This window comes from Oncorhynchus clarkii, chromosome 7 (assembly GCF_045791955.1).
Source record: "Oncorhynchus clarkii lewisi isolate Uvic-CL-2024 chromosome 7, UVic_Ocla_1.0, whole genome shotgun sequence".
Lineage (NCBI taxonomy): Eukaryota > Metazoa > Chordata > Actinopteri > Salmoniformes > Salmonidae > Oncorhynchus > Oncorhynchus clarkii.
In genome coordinates this window covers 42,446,414-42,463,060 of record NC_092153.1, presented here as the reverse complement: position 1 = coordinate 42,463,060, position 16,647 = coordinate 42,446,414, and the positions used below count along the sequence as shown (strand labels likewise).

General features: G+C 39.0%; 1 protein-coding gene across 2 annotated transcripts in view; it reads left to right on the top strand.

Moving 5' to 3' along the window:
- Positions 1–16,647, top strand: part of LOC139413340 (contactin-4-like) — a 164,236-nt gene that overhangs the window by 129,218 nt on the left and 18,371 nt on the right. For both annotated transcript variants that reach the window (XM_071160574.1, XM_071160575.1), the window contains exon 12: positions 4,367–4,494. In XM_071160574.1, the coding sequence (XP_071016675.1) occupies positions 4,367–4,494 (128 nt within the window). The remainder of the gene's footprint in view (positions 1–4,366; positions 4,495–16,647) is intronic.

Genomic DNA, 16,647 nt, shown 5'->3' with positions numbered 1-16,647 from the left:
CCTCAGCTCCTCTAACACCAGATTCAAAGCTAACGTCTAAGTCTACTAATAAAGCCTTTCCCAGTTCTGTAATTACAGCAAGAAAGGCATAGTAGGATGCATTATGTTTGTTCACTCTCCCCATTTGTATTCTTTCTGTGGAGCTTTTCTCAGAGGATGCACCAGTCACATGATTGTCCTTTTGTCCCAGGGTATAAGGGAATTGTGGAAATATACAGAGTCAAGCACACACATGCAGGTATTGAGTTATATGAGGCATGTGCTCGGAGAGGTAGTCTTAAATCAGGTCAGTGCTTGATCTAGTTAAAACAATGTGTTGTTGCCCTATTTGTTCACAGTCTGGGGGTTATACTTTAACAAACCTAACGCAATGGTAAATCTTAGCGATAGCGTTATAGTTTCAGGGGTGTGTCAGAAATATTTGAGCTATTTTCACAACCGGAATTAAGGGCTTAGTAGCTGGCGGTGGCATGAAAGGGCTGGGTTTTGATGAATAAACAAGTTGTGGGTGTGTCAAGGCTTGGCTCCTCACTGGCCAATCAGATTGTGCTCCATGGCTAAATATGTGGTTACTTCAAGTTGTGTATTTATGGTCTTTTATGTGTTGCATTGTCATCAACTCCAATTTGAATGTTAGTCCATTATAGCCTATTTCGTTAGATAGCCTGCCCCATATTTGCTAAATGAACATGTTTGCAATCCACATTGTTCTAATTGCATTGCTTCAATATGGAAATAAGCTGTTAAACGTAAGCTACAGCTTTCACACTGATATAGGGGCTAGACATACTGTAAATTGCAGTCTGGACATAGACATGTCAAACGTAGTCAATAAGCAAGATTAAATTCACTAGGCTATTGATAAGGCCTAAAAAGACAGTGTATAATTCGAATCAAATTGTAATAAAAACGAAACAACAACTTGCTTTAAATAGGCTATGGCGAAATACAGTTACAGGCACAATAATTGCTCCTCGTGGACATATAATACAGACTAGGCCATTTAGACTATGGAGAGTTTTACGCACATGCAAACCTTTCACAGGAGCTGGAAAAATGTATTTTATTTATCCGTTATTTTACCAGGTAAGTTGACTGAGAACCTGTTCTCATTTGCAGCAACGACCTGGGGAATAGTTACAGGGGAGAGGATGGGGGATGAATGAGCCAATTGTAAACTGGGGATTATTAGGTGACCGTGATGGTTTGTGGGCCAGATTGGGAATTTAGCCAGGACACCAGGGTTAACACCCCTACTCTTACGATAAGTGCCATGGGATCTTTAATGACCTCAGAAAGTCAAAGATCCAATATAAAGACAAAGGGGGAATATCCACTCACCGTTATACTGCTCGCAAATGTAATGTTTTATAAACATAATGGAAACATCTTACAGATCATATTCGGACTTCTCCAGAACGATCAGACGAAATTGAATTGCATTCGAGCCATGTACATTCTCACCATTAACCCATGGACGGTGAATCTTCCTTATAAGTTTATTTTTAAATCAAATTAAACGGAAAACAATTAAACGGTTTTTTAAACCAACAACACTATTTCTAAATACAGTCAGAAGCATGACATCATAAATCGCATCTCTCATTCCATGAGCATAATGCAAAGTGCATTATGCATACATTATGCAAAGTGCATACAACCGCTGAATTGCATAGCGCCAAATTCAAATAATATTACTCAAAATATTTATAATCATGAAATCACAAGTGCAATATTGCAAAACACAGCTTAGCCTTTTGTTAATCCACCTATCGTCTTAGATTTTGAAAATGTGCTTTTACAGCCAAAGCCATCCAAGCGTTTGTGTAAGTTTATCGATCACTCAACAAAACATTATGTACACTTAGCATCAAGTAGCTTGGTCAGGAAAATCAGAAAATCAATGAAATGAATCGTTTACCTTTGATAATCTTCGGATGTTTTCACTCACGAGACTCCCAGTTACACAATAAATGTTCCTTTTGTTCCATAAAGACTATTTTTATATCCAAAATACCTCTGTTTGTTTGGCGCGTTATGTTCAGAAATGCACAGGAAAGAGCGGTCACGACAACGCAGACAAATTCCAAATAATATCCATAATGTCCACAGAAACATGTCAAACGTTTTTTATAATCAATCCTCAGGTTGTTTTTAAAATATATAATCGATAATATATCAACCGCAACTGTCTTCATCAGTAGGAGAGGGAGAGGCAATGGCTGCCCAAACTCTGTTGCGCAAGCAAAACTCATGCGAACACCTGACGCGATGTTATCTTTCTCGCTCATTTTCCAAAGTAAAAGCCTGAAACTATGTCTAAAAACTGTTGACACCTTGAGGAAGCGATAGGAAAAGGAATCTGGTTGATATCCCATTAAATGGAGCGAAGGCAGGCTATGGAAAATGGAGCTTTCAAAATAGAAGCCACTTCCTGGTTTGATTTTCCTCAGGTTTTGCCTGCAATATCAGTTCTGTTATACTCACAGACAATATTTTGACAGTTTTGGAAACTTTAGAGTGTTTTCTATCCTAATCTGTCAATTATATGCATATTCTAGCATCTGGTCCTGAGAAATAGGCCGTTTACTTTGGGAACGTAATTTTTCCAAACATAAAAATAGTGCCCCCTAGCTTCAAGAGGTTAAGAACTAATTATTATTTACAATGACAGCCTAGGAACAGTGGGTTAACTGCCTTGTTCGAGGGAAGAACAACAGATTTTTACCTTGTCAGCTCAGAGATTCGATCCACCAACTTTTCGGATACTGCCTCAACGCTCTAACCACTATGCTACCTGCCGCCTCATTCAATGGGCATCGCACATAGGCCTAATGAGTCCTAACTTTTCACAGAAGCTGCATGGACAAATATAATGTTTAAAAAACAGGAATGTCTGGGCACCACCTTAACACCAGCTGAAAATAGAGCCCTGGCTGGATTTACAAAACTGCTCCTTGTTTCCCAGAACTATACCAATGTCAATGTGCATTTCTATAATATGTATTTTTCTTGACACAACTATCCAAAGATCAGGGCATCTCCCAACACCAGCAAATAAGTTTGCATCTAATACCATGTGCAGTATGGTAGTTCTGTGACCGCTGCAGTACTTGTTTAGCTCTCGTCTGTTTCTTTCTCCTCCTATCCAATAGTCCGATAAAGACCAGGTAGTGATTCTCTCGCTTGATTGTAGTAAATTGACAGGAAATTGGTCATTTCAAGTGTTTTGTCAGGTAAGGTCGCCAGAGTACATCACAAACACATTCAGTCATTAAGATAAGTATATGTAATTTCAAAACAGGGTTTTTTCATGTTTCTTGCCCTAATCTTTTTACGTTCAACTGGTGCAACCTTCATTTGAGTGTAGTGTTTACCATCTCTGTTTTTATCAACACAAATTAAAAGCATATTTCACCTCATCCAATCAGAACATCTTAGATAAGTGGCTTCACTAACCGAGAAATTTCCAGAGTTGCAATAAACGCCCTGCTAACACACAGAGCTGTAGATTACAGTTTTCTTTACACTGTCCCTTACATTACACAGCAGATCACTGGGGAAAGTGCAGTGCTAAGACAGAGCTCTATTTTTCTTGTCTGCTTTACAATAGGGCCGGGGGCTTTTTTTTCTTCATATTTACAGTTTGCACGGAGTTTCAGATAATTAGAATCCACCACGGTTTAATGAATTGGCCTCCCCATTTTCCCACACTGCCCTGCTTTTAAGGTCAACTATTTCAATTTGTTGCTTGTTATTTAGGAACATGTCGAGTTTGGTTAAGGATCATTGACCTTTTGTAGTACCAGTGGCCATTGTGTAAAGGCCATGCAGAGATGAAGTGACTGTTGTCTTGGTCCCGGATTTCTTGTGGTCATATGAAGTCATGAATTAGCCATTTGACCACTTTGTCACATTTTATCACATATAAAAGAACACAGCACTATTAGAAATGTTTCTAAACATTCCCAGTCACAATAGTTACATTTTAAGTGTCATATTCAATTTCTTTGAGTGGCACGTATACATACAAGGACAAAAGTAGAGAGGAAGTTTATATGATCAAATACAGTATGTAATCAAATATTACATTTAATCTCAATTAAATTATGTAATTAAATTATGTTAATTCCAATCAATGCATGATATAGACATTTATGTTTTCCATTTTCTGAAGACATTGCAACTGCTAGACTGATTGCCTTTCTCTCTGGGGAACGCCCATGCTTAATGATGATGAACATTGCAAAAAGTTAACCTTTAAATTGACAATTGAAATTCACCGACTGGAATAAAAGTGGGAAAGTAATGTGGTCATGCAATGTTAGTGTCTGTAACACAATCTTTCTACTTTTTCTGCCTGCAGAGTTTCCATTCTGGACAACGGAAACCTCCGGATACAGAATGCAACCAAACCAGACGCAGGTCTTTACACATGTGTGGCACGAAACCAGTTTGGAGTGGCAAGCAGCTCCGGTACTCTCATGGTCAAAGGTAAGCCTATTTGTCATTGTCTTATACTGTATGGGATTATTAAGTCTTTAAATTGGGTTGTGATTTCTCATAGGATACAACTAGTGCATTTATCTTGTGACAGACTGTTCACAGGAGATTTGGTTCTGGGTTTTGAGATTACTACAGTCCCTAAGCCTTTCTCCTCTACACATAAGTGACGGTATCAATGGGTTCTTGCACTTAGCGCTCATTAAGAAACAGAGTTGGAGGTTGCACTGTTGCCCTCACTGCACTGTTGCCCTCACTGCACTGTTGCCCTCACTATGTGCTGTAGTGAATGTTCAGCACTGTCTCTAGACCTCCAGATCAACCCGATTATTGGCACAGTATAAGCGTAGAAGAGATGAGAAGGGGAGTAGTGTTTGTTAGATAATCTGGAGGAGTCAACCCGTGGGACTGAGGGTCGTGTTTCTGCTCTGTTGCTGTGACTTATTATACTTCATTAAATATGAATGGGAGGCGGGTGTAAGGTGCGGTGTATTGGGTGGCTTTGTTTTGTGCATGCTGCTGTTTTTTCTGTCCTGCTTCTGTGAGGCGGGGTGATATTCTCACCAGGTTTTTCATCGCTTGGAGTGTTGGTGACCCCCCCCCCCTTTTTTGCATGAACTTTAACCCTAACATGACCTCTGTTTTCAGAGGTCAGGTCTGGTCCAGTTGTGTTGTGATATGATTTTTTTCCCCTATAATTACTTTCTTTGTAGGTGGTGTGTTTTGCCTGTCTACAATTTAAGAGCTATTGATCCCTCATCCCATATGTCTGTCCCCAGGGATAAAAAGTTGTCAGTTAGGTCTTTGATTCACATTCCAAAGTGTCTGATATTGATCTTATTGTACATGAATATTACAATTGATTATTGGAATGAGATGAGTGTTAATGATTGTCTCATTATTATACTGTAGATCAGTTTTTCTGTGTCATTGTATTTATTAGGGGTTCAAGCAGCGAAGCTGGGTGAAACCCTTTTGTATTTGTTGGTGTTCTTATTATTATTCCAAAAGGGAATCTTCACATGCAAATTCCTGTGAAATTATAAAACTTACAAGGTTGAGACTTAAACAAAAAAGATAAAGGGCCAAGGGCCACAGCCTCTCAAGTAATGACATGTCAATTGGCCACATGGGGACACTATAACAAGCAATTGAAGATGAAAACTTAAAAAGATGAAAAGTCATGCCCCTCACCCCTTCAGACCTAGAATCCTGAAATTTGGTACAGAGGTCAATCTCCTTTCAAGGAAAACATTTGCCAGGAGGACCCATAAGGTCTACCATGATGGATATTCCGCCATTTAGAATTGTTCTAAAAATACTTAAAACGCTACTCCTCTGGCACCGAATGACCAGTCCACACAAAACGGTATATGTGGCATCTATGGACCAAAGTCTCGCAACTCATTATTTTCCAGGCTAGTAGCTCAAACAACATGCCCAATACTGACCAATAAACTCTCACATGGGTGTGGTCTGGCACATAAATACAGAAATATCTGGCATGGATATTAGTATTGTAACACACTTGATACACATGTTCAAAACACTGTCAAGACTCAACAAATGCAACCACAAAATGGGCACATATTTATATCTCTTGATCTGTTTGAGTCAGAGTGATGAAATGTGGCCCACATGCCCAGGGATGTGAGTCTAGCTAACCTGTAGGGTATGGTTCTGTTTGGCCACATGGTGGCGCTGTTGGATGGCTGCTTGCGGCTATATTTTAAGTTGGAATTGGAAAGTAGAGTTGGCACCATTTAAACTGGCAAAAACTGGACAATTTGCCAGCACCCCTTCTCTTTTCAAATGCATAATGTTTCTTCTTTTAGCGAGATTGAACATTGGGTGTTATTTAAACATTTGACCGTGACGCAATGGCAGAAATCAGACGGTCTGAGTGAAAATCGAATGTGACAACCCTTGAGTCAGTATTCAGTGAAAACTAACCTTATAACACTTTCCCACCCCTTGACCTCAGCCCGGTATATTTCTGATGGTGAATTGCACTATTGAAGACACTAAGGGATGCGATTTGATCATGTCTCAATTGATAAAGCAATACAGAGAAGCAGTGCGATGAGAAATGCTATATGTTTTTTCTCCCTTTAAAGTTTAATGCTGGGTTTCACAGAGCATTGAAGACAAAGCCGCTGCTGTGGAGTACTCTGTCATGTTTGTTCAAGGGTTCAATCCATTTAATTTTCTTCCCTCTACAACTTAGAGATCTCCAAAGCCCTTTGAAATGCAGAGTAAACAGTAAGGTCCTCTGTTGAAATACCTTTTGGAATTCCCTTGCGTTTTAGCGTTGCAAAGCGGTTGCCATAGAAACACTGGTGGATAGCTTATTGTGGCCCCTAACGAATCTCAAATCTGCAATTATTTAATGATTGATTGTAACTGCATGAGGTGTCCTGATAGTACCTGCAGATTATGCATGTTACAGCCTGTTCACTAACATCGGGGTACATAAGGTAATGAATGCTCAGATCCAGCCTAAAGTCATTTCTTCCACACCAGCTGTGTCTTCTGTAAATCACTGTCAGGCCATGTTTCCTTATCCCGATTAATAATAAAACATACATTTCATATATTATAAATGCTAGAAAGTCAGCAGTCAAGGATGTGGAGCGAGAGCTTAGAGTGCACCTTGCCACAGACAGCTTTCTGCTGATGCCTTACAACAAACCCTCATCCACTGCCTGCCCCTCTCATTTTATCTCCAGAGTCATCTGCTACCACAGAAAACTGCAATGACCCCGCTATAATTGAGTGAAGAAATTGAAACATGTATCAGTATTGTCACCTAGATATATGGCTATGTACAGTAAATTGCTGTTAAATTTACAGCATTACACTATTTGACATAATGAATTGAATGTTATTTTTTACACAAAATATAGCCATTTTAATCCCCCCCCCCCCACCCCCCCCCACCCCCACCAACAGCTCACTGTTCTGAAAGCTTGTAAACGTCACTCTGGGTTCAGGTTGATGGCCCATCTATGATTTCCCAATCTGGCTCTAAAGAAATATGCTTGTGTGTCTATATACTGTGTAAATATGCCCGGCTGTTATTCTCTCATTATTCACGTGAAAGGCAATATATGAGCTTTATTTGACATTCTCCCTTAACGGTTTACTTTCCATCATTATGTGATGGCTGCATTCTTGGGCTGATGTACAAATGTTCTCATATATGATCTTGTGCCTCTCTGTCACAATCAATACTGTAGGGAAAATGGGACAGGGAAATTTACATGCACTATTTCTTTGAGAATTGGAAACCTGTTTAGTTGGAGGATATTTCCGCAATGAGAGCAGCCCTTATGGAAGATGACAGCAGTTTATTCAAATTGACTGTGGCTATATGAATACTGAAAAATACCTGTCACAATGCATTTATTTACTGTGGATGTGAATAAACCACCTAGACAACAGCAGAGGAGCAGTCACAACAGATGAACCCTGTTAATGTCCCCATTAGTTCAACACTGAGGGGATATTAACTAGTGTAATCAGTCTTGATTAGGAAATGGACTCTCGGAATGTTGATTGCGGTGGAAACTGAATATTGCAATTAGTAATTACAGCTGGTCAATGGCCTCAAAACTCTTTAACTCAATGTTGAGTTCACTCCTTTGTTGATGTCTGAGATGGCAATTCATTTTCTTTTTCAATAATGTGATTTTCTATTGCGAGTTGTCATCGTGTCACCTTTCCAATTACATTTGAGGGTCCTTGGTTTTGACATACATGCTTTAAAAAGGATTCCTTGGATCAGCAGGTTATCACAAAAGTGTCAAACTAAATTCAGAGAGGTGGCAGTGGCCATTGCCTTTGTCACTACCAGTGGTGTGATTTTTCATAGGTGCAGGACGAAAGATACATTGTCTGAACAATTTATTCTGTGCTCTTTCAGGCAGATGCGAATTACAGGGCGGCCAGCGGGGGGCTACACCCCCCTGAATGAAAGATGAGCCCCACTAAATGCAACAAAAGTCAATCTTTGGGGGGTTTCTAAATAATGCTAATTTAACCATTCTCCTATTTGTTTAAAATGCAATTGTGTACTGCTACTATACAGTTGTAAATATGAAAAGAAAAGCTTATTCCAAATTAAACGAACACCACTTCTAACATGTTTTTTAATTTTTTTATGTTATCCCATGTCATTAGTTACCATAGCCACAAAGACAAAGTCATTGGCTATATCATAAAAATGTATGAAAACAAAAATGTGCTTTTTTATTCTTAATTTAAGGTTAGGCATAAGGTTAGCAGTGTGGTTAATGTTAGGGTTAAGGTGTAGGTATAAAATCTGATTTTAAGAAGATACATTGTAGATACTGCCTGGTTTTAGCCTGCTGAGGCGGCAGGGTAGCCTAGTGGCTAGAGTGTTGGACTAGTAACCGAAAGGTTGCAAGTTCAAATCCCAGAGCTGTCGTTCTGCCCCTGAACAGGAAGTTAAACCCACTGTTCCTAGGCTGTCATTGAAAATAAGAATTTGTTTTTAACTGAAAAAATAAAATAATTATGATTAATAATTGTGGCTGTGGTAACTGGTGATGACCTCCCGGGACACTCAAATAATTCAGGCTACAAGAGTGCAGGCCTAAGGACAATCGCCAAACATGACTTTCTGGTGTTTTGTAACAGATGTCTCTTTCCATTCATCAAATGGCGTGTGCACAGTTCATTGTTTGGATGCTGGAATTATTTTGCAGTGGACAAATATACACATCCTTTTTTTAAGTGATTTGTTTGACAATCAGATGAAAACATCATGACTGGTTTTGTTCACGCCACATTAAAAGTGTACACATTTTTACCGTTAAATTGCACTGTTACACATAAACAAAATATAGAACCCCACGAATGTCACGGTATAATTCACACTCTGCTTTCAGGAGTTGTGAGCAGAGTTGTTTCTAATGCACAATCTGCAATGAGTCAGTAGACTCATACAGAGATGATTGCTGATTTATTGAAGCCAAAGGAAAATGAATGGCAAATGTTACAAAAAGCTTACAGTGCCTTCAGAAAGTATTCCTTGACTTATTCCACATTTTGTTGCAGCCTGAATTCATCCAGAATTCATCCAGAATTCAGCCTGAATTCAAAATGGATTAAATATTTTTTTTTTCTCACCCATCGACACACAATATCCCATAATGACAAAGTGAAAAAATGTTTTTAGAAATGTTTGCTAATATATTGAAAATGAAATACAGAAATATCTCATTTATATAAGTATTCACACCCCTGAGTCAATACTTTGTATAAACCTTTGGCAGCGATTACAGCTGTGAGTCTTTCTGGGTAAGTGCCTAAAAGCTTTCCACACCTGGATTGTGCAACATTTCCCCATTATTCTTTTCAAAATTCTTCAAGCTCTGTCAAATTGGTTATTGATCATTGCTAGACAACCATTTTCAGGTCTTGCCATAGATTTTCTAGTAGATTTAAGTCAAAACTGTAACTCGGCCACTCAGGAATATTCACTGTCTTCTTGGTAAACAACTCCAGTGCATATTTGGCTTTGTGTTTTATGTTATTGTCCAGCTGAAAGGTGAATTAATCTCCCATTGTCTGGTGGAAAGCAGACTGAACCAGGTTTTTCTCTGAGATTTTGCATGTGCTTAGTTCCATTCTATTTGTTTTTTTTTATCCTGAAATACTCCCCAGTTCTTAACGATTAAAAGCATACCCATAAAATGATGCAGCCACCACTATGCTTGAAAATATGGTGGTACTCAGTAATGTGTTTAAATTGGATTTGCGCTTTGTATTCAGGACAAAAACTTTTTGCAGTATTACTATAGTGCCTTGTTGCAAACAGGATGCATGTTTTGGAATATTTTTGTTCTGTACTGTCAATTGGGTTGTTTTTGGTCCATCCTCAGTTTCTCCTTTCACAGTCATTATCTAACTGTTTTGAAGTCACCATTGGCCTCGCGGTGAAATCCCTGAGCGGTTTCCTTTCTCTCCGGCAACTGAGTTAGGAAGGACGCCTGTATCTTTGTAGTGACTGGGTGTATTGATACATCATCCAAAGTGTAATTAATAACTTCACCATGCTCAAAGGGATATTCTATATATTTGTTTTGCCATCTACCAACAGGTGCCCTTCTTTGCGAGGCATTGGAAAACCTCCCTGGTCTTTGTGGTTGAATCTGTGTTTGAAATGCACTGCTCAACTGAGGGACCTTACAGATAATTTTATGTGTGGGCTACAGAGATGAGGTAGTCATTCAAAAATCATGTTAAACACTATTATTGCACATGGAGTGAGTCCATGCAACCTATTATGTGACTTCTTAAGCACATTTTTACTCCTGAACAGGTTGAATCATAGCCATGGGAATTAGGGATGCTGAGGGTGCTGCAGAATATCCCTTCCGCCAAAAAATTTACATTATTTTTTCACAGAAATAGTGCACTGGGCTTTTCTAGTCCTGTATTAGCAGAATGATATAGCCGTCTGTGGCGGGGCCAGCTACCTGTATGTTAAATTATCGCCCAGTTTAGCCAAAAAGAAAGCACTGAGCCATTATAGGTAGAAGACTGGGCCCATCCTAGTTAGTCATGACTGGCATAGATAATAGAGTGGTTGGACATGTCAAATGATGAGTCCTGATTGGTCTGTCATGTCACAGGCTTCTGTCTATAGAGAGAATCTTTGCTACTGCCAATTTCTGGAAAGATACAGTGCCTTCGAAAAGTATTCAGACCCTTGGCTTTTTCCACATTTTGTTAGGTTTCAGCCTTATTCTATATATTTTTTTAAATCTACACATCAATCTACACATAATGACAAAGCAAAAACAGGTTTTTAGAAATTGTGCACCTTTTTTAAACCCTGAAATATTACATTTACATAAGTATTTAGACCCTTTACTCAGTACTTTGTTGAAGTACCTTTGGCAGCGATTACAGCCTCGAGTCGTCTTGGGTATGACGCTACAAGCCTGGCATACCTGTATTTGGGGAGTTTCTCCCATTCTTCTCTGCAGATCCTCTCAAGCCATGTCAGGTTGGATGGGGTGAGCTATTTTCAGGTCTCCCCAGAGATGTTCGATCAGGTTAAATTCTGGGCTCTGGCTGGGCAACTCAAGGACATTCAAAGACTTGTCCCGAAGCCACTCCTGCGTTGTCTTGGCTGTGTGCTTAGGGTTGTTGCCCTGTTGGAAGGTGAACTTTTGCCCCAGTCTGAGGTCCGGAGTGCTTTGGAGCAGGTTTTCATCAAGTATCTCTCCATTCATCTTTGCCTCAATCCTGACTAGTCTCCCTGTCCCTGCCTCTAAAAAACATCCCCACAGCATGATGCTGCTTCCACCATGCATCACCGTAGGAATGGTGTCAGGTTTCCTCCAGATGTGACGCTTGGCATTCAGGCCAAAGAGTTCAATCTTGATTTTATCAGAGCAGAGAATCTTGTTTCTCAGGATCTGAGAGTCTTTTGGTGTCTTTTGGCAAACTCCAAGCGGGCTGTCATTTACCTTTTACTGAGAAGTTGCTTCCGTCTGCCACCCTACCATAAAGGCCTGATTGGTGGAGTGCTGCAGAGATGGTTGTCCTTCTGGAAGGTTATCCCATCTCCACAGAGAAATTCTAGAGCTCTGTCAGAGTGACCATCGAGTTCTTGGTCAAGGCTGACCAAGGCCTTTCTCCCCCGATTGCTCAGTTTGGCCGGGCGGCCAGCTCTAGGAAGAGTCTTGGTGGTGCCAAACTTCTTCCATTTAAGAATGATGGAGGCCACTGTGTTCTTGGGGACCTTCTGCGGACAATTCCTTCGACCTCATGGTTTGGTTTTTGCTCTGACATGCACTGTCAACTGTGGGACCTAATATAGACTGGTGTGTGACTCTCCAAATCATGTCCAATCAATTGAATTTACCACAGCTCCAATCAAGTTGTAGAAACATCATAAGGATGATCAATGGAAACAGGATGCACCTGAGCTCAAGTTCAAGTCATATAGCCAAGGGTCTGAAGGTATCTGTTTTTTATTTTTAATACATTTGCAAAAATTTCATAAAAACGGTTTTTGCTTGTTCATTATTGGTTTTTGTGTGTAGATTGATGAGGATTTTTATTTTATTTAATCCATTTTATAATAAGGCTGTAACGTAATAGAATGTGGAAAAAGTCAAGGGGTCTGAATACTTTCCGATGGCACTGTATAGCTATAGACAACTGCAAAAGCGTTTCTAGAGCTCTCAGAAACATTGCTGCCCTGAATTTAGCTGGCGCTACTGACAGAGCTCGCTCGGAAAAAGTTTAAGTAGACAGACTAAATTCTGGAGTACAATGCCATGTCGACTCACATGCATTTATATGTTTGGGTGGGGTGAGGATAAGGCTTAAGAGGGTGTGAACAATGTTGAATAGGCGTAAAGAAAGAATAGTTCTCAATATTCCACTTTATTTGGAACGGCAGCCAGACAAAATTAAACGGGCCTATTTATATAATGAATATGAATTCTCGGGGCAGAAATGATAAAATATTAAAGCATTGGACCTCTCACTAAAGGATTCAGTTAAATACGAACTGGTTCTCTAGCAGATAAGTAAGAATGGCTCACCCCGTGTTCAAGAATGGCCTTTTTCCCTTCATTCAGAATACAACCTCTCATTTTCGGGTTATTTGAAAAGGAAATAATCTCCAAAATATCACCATTTTTAAAACAAGCAATAGAAAGCTGATTGCAATTATAGTTTAATCCAACAGAAAAGACTGAACAAATATTAGAAAAAAATATTGTTTAAACTCAAATATACTAATTGATAAAATACCAATATTTTCATTTTTTATAAAACAGTATAATCTTTTAAAATTATATAATAAATAGCTCTAGTGGAGTTGTCACACATCTAGTTAACAAAAATATATTGAAATGTCTGCTCTATGCAAAATTACAACCAACTGATTGCAGCATTAATGCAAAAATGGAGGAGGCAAAAGTGGAAAGGGGAGAATGTAAGGAACTTGTCTGTCGGTCCTGAATTAAAGATCAAAATTGTCTGAAGATAATTGTGATAAATAAAAAAGTATACCAGTTTAATTTAAGGATAAAAAATTGACAGCTGCACCATACAGGTTGCAAAATAGTTGGGAGATTTTCAACGGCACATGGTTTATGAACTGATACACAAATCGTTGTTTTTCAATTTAAATTATATACAAAATTCTTGCAATAAATAGAATGTTATATGTATGGGAGATACAACCATCCCAGCTCTGCAGATTTTGCTACAAAGTTACAGAATCATTAGATCACTTGCTTCGGTACTGCCCATATGCAGGGTTGGGTAGGTTACTTTATAAATGTAATCTGTTACAGTTACTTTGTAACCAAAATTGTAATCAGTAATGTAACTTTTGGATTATCCAAACTCAGTAATGTAATCTGATTAGATTTCGTTACTTTTAAATTACTTTCCCCTTAAGGCATTAGAAGAAGACAAAAATATATGTTACCAATTGAACGACACCTATTGCAGGATAAATCAATGTTAAAGTTTACATAGCTGGCCATGTATGGATGTTACATTTTACTTTATGGGTTAGTTATGTAGGCTTCTTCTAACCCATCGCTTTCTACTACATATAATAATATGATTTAATTATATCTTTACATTAAAAACCAAAGTCTATCAGAATTCCAGTTATTGCAATAAATGTTATACCTCTTGATCTTTAAGAATAAGACTTGGAAATATGGAAGTATACTGTAGATTAGCCTAATTGTTTTACCTGAGCATAACCCCAAAACTAAGGACTTTTTAGCTGTTTAGGATTTTGTTTTTTGGAGGACTGATTGGGCTCATTGATTTGAAAAATAAATGCTGGCTCATGGAATGACATGCTTTGAGCACTTTTGAAAAGTGCTATTTACACGTGAAAAATGAATGCCATGTGCTGCATTATAATGTCCATTGCTCGTGTTTCTTGGCCCAAGCAAGTCTCTTCTTATTATTGGTGTCCTTTAGTAGAGGTTTCTTTGCAGAAATTTGACCATGAAGGCCTGATTCACGCAGTCGCCTCTGAACAGTTGATGTTGAGATGTGTCTGTTACTTGAACTCTGTGAAGCATTTATTTGGTTGGAGGCTGGTAACTCTACTGAACTTATCTTCTGCAGAAGTAACTCTGGGTCTTCCTTTCCTGTGGCGGTCCTCATGAGAGCCTGTTTCATTATAGCGCTTGATGGTTTTTGCAACTGTACTTGAAGAAACTTTAAAAGTACTTGACATTTTCTGTATTGACTGACCTTCATGTCTTAAAGTAATAATGGACTGCCGTTTCTCTTTGCTTATTTGAGCTGTTCCTGCCATAATATGGGCGGTCTTTTACCAAATAGGGCTATCTTCTGTATACCACCCCTACTGTACCTTGTCACAACACAACTGATTGGCTCAAACACATTAAGAAGGAAATAAATTCCACAAATGTGACCCACCACCTGGATTCGATCTTATGCCGCAAAAATGTTAATGGTGTTTTTTACATTGGATAAAAGTAGAGGCTCAGAGCTACAAAATGGTATATCATACGCTGCATTTTTGAGGAACAATGGGAAAGTAATTCTGCTTTGAAAGTTGACACATTTGTAAACTCACTTTTGAGAAAATGTCCTTTCAATGTTTTGGTATCTAGTGAAGAGCTCTTCTTTGTCTACACCCATTCAGCATTCAGAGTTCACAGCGCACACCTGATGTTCTGGCCAATGATTTGTTTACCTCTGAATATCAGGAAAACTGCCTAACCACCTCTGCTGGCAACAATTTCATTACGCTTTTTTTGCTGATGTTTACTGACACTGACCATATTCAACGGGTGTTGCACACTTTTGCTAAGACATGTAACTAGCTAGGTGAACAAGGAACCAACTAGATAAACAACGTGTAAGATCACACACGTCACATAACGTTAGCAAGCGATCCAGCCAGCTAACGTTAGCTAGTTAAACAACAATGAACGTAGTGCCAAATCATGTTGTTACTGCCCTGCATGAATCTGCTGGGAGCTAACCAACCATATACAATGTTAGCTAGCTAACATTAGGCTCTAACTAGCAAAGCAAATTGCTCTGGGATACGAATAATAACATCACCTAGGGAGCCAACCAGCTAACTTTAGCCAGCTAACAGTACACTTTAGCTTAAGACATGTAGCTAGCTAGGTAAAGATCACACACGTCACGTAACATTAGCTAACGAGTCCGCCAGCTAATGTTAGCTAGTTGAACATCAATGAACATAGTGCCAAATCATGTCATTACTACCATGCATGAATCTTCTGGGAGCAAACCAACCAGGTTCAATGTTAGCTAGCTAACATTAGGCTCTAACTAGTAAGGTAAACGGTTCTGGATATGAATAATAATGTCATACATGTAACATTTTTTTTTATATATGGTGGATTGGAAATGATGCAGACAATTACGTTGATAGAAGTCACAATCTATCTGCAGTATTAAAGCTGATCTACCCCCCAAAAAGCGAGTGTGAATCTCAGCAAAATCGTTCAAGAGCATTTTTCTCATACAGTACTTGTCTCCAAGCTGTCTACATGCTTCACATGTTTAGATCTACTCACACCCACGTGCACTTGGGTGGAGTTGGATTTTTGGAGCAACGCACACCTTTTGGCTGATCCAGACTCACAAATAACATTCCCAAGGGGGCGACAGAGGTTTTCTTGTTGTCTTCTAATTTGTGTTGAAAGCAAAAGAAGAGTAAAGTTCTCTTGTTGTCTTCAAGAGTTATCCCCTTGCTAGCTATAGTAAACTCACGTAAACTCGTACGTCGCCTTGGTCCGTACAATTGCCCGTACTTTAGCGCCCCAAAAACGTAATACTTCCAGATCAACTGTAATGTCAATACCATTGTAAAGCACAATTTCTCCCCTTTCCAACAAAATAAATGGCATGACCTAAACGCTGCCCGTTTCAGCATGATTCAAGCAGGCAATGAGCCCCGTCGGATGTTTTAAAAAATGGCGGGTGGGGAAGCGAAACTAATGTGTGATAGTGAGAAGGAGAGATGGCGTGTGGGAAATTTGCTTTTTTTCACGCGATCTGTCCAACTTATCACCTTATTGCCTCTAAAATGTAAATAAAACACTATAAAGAGTT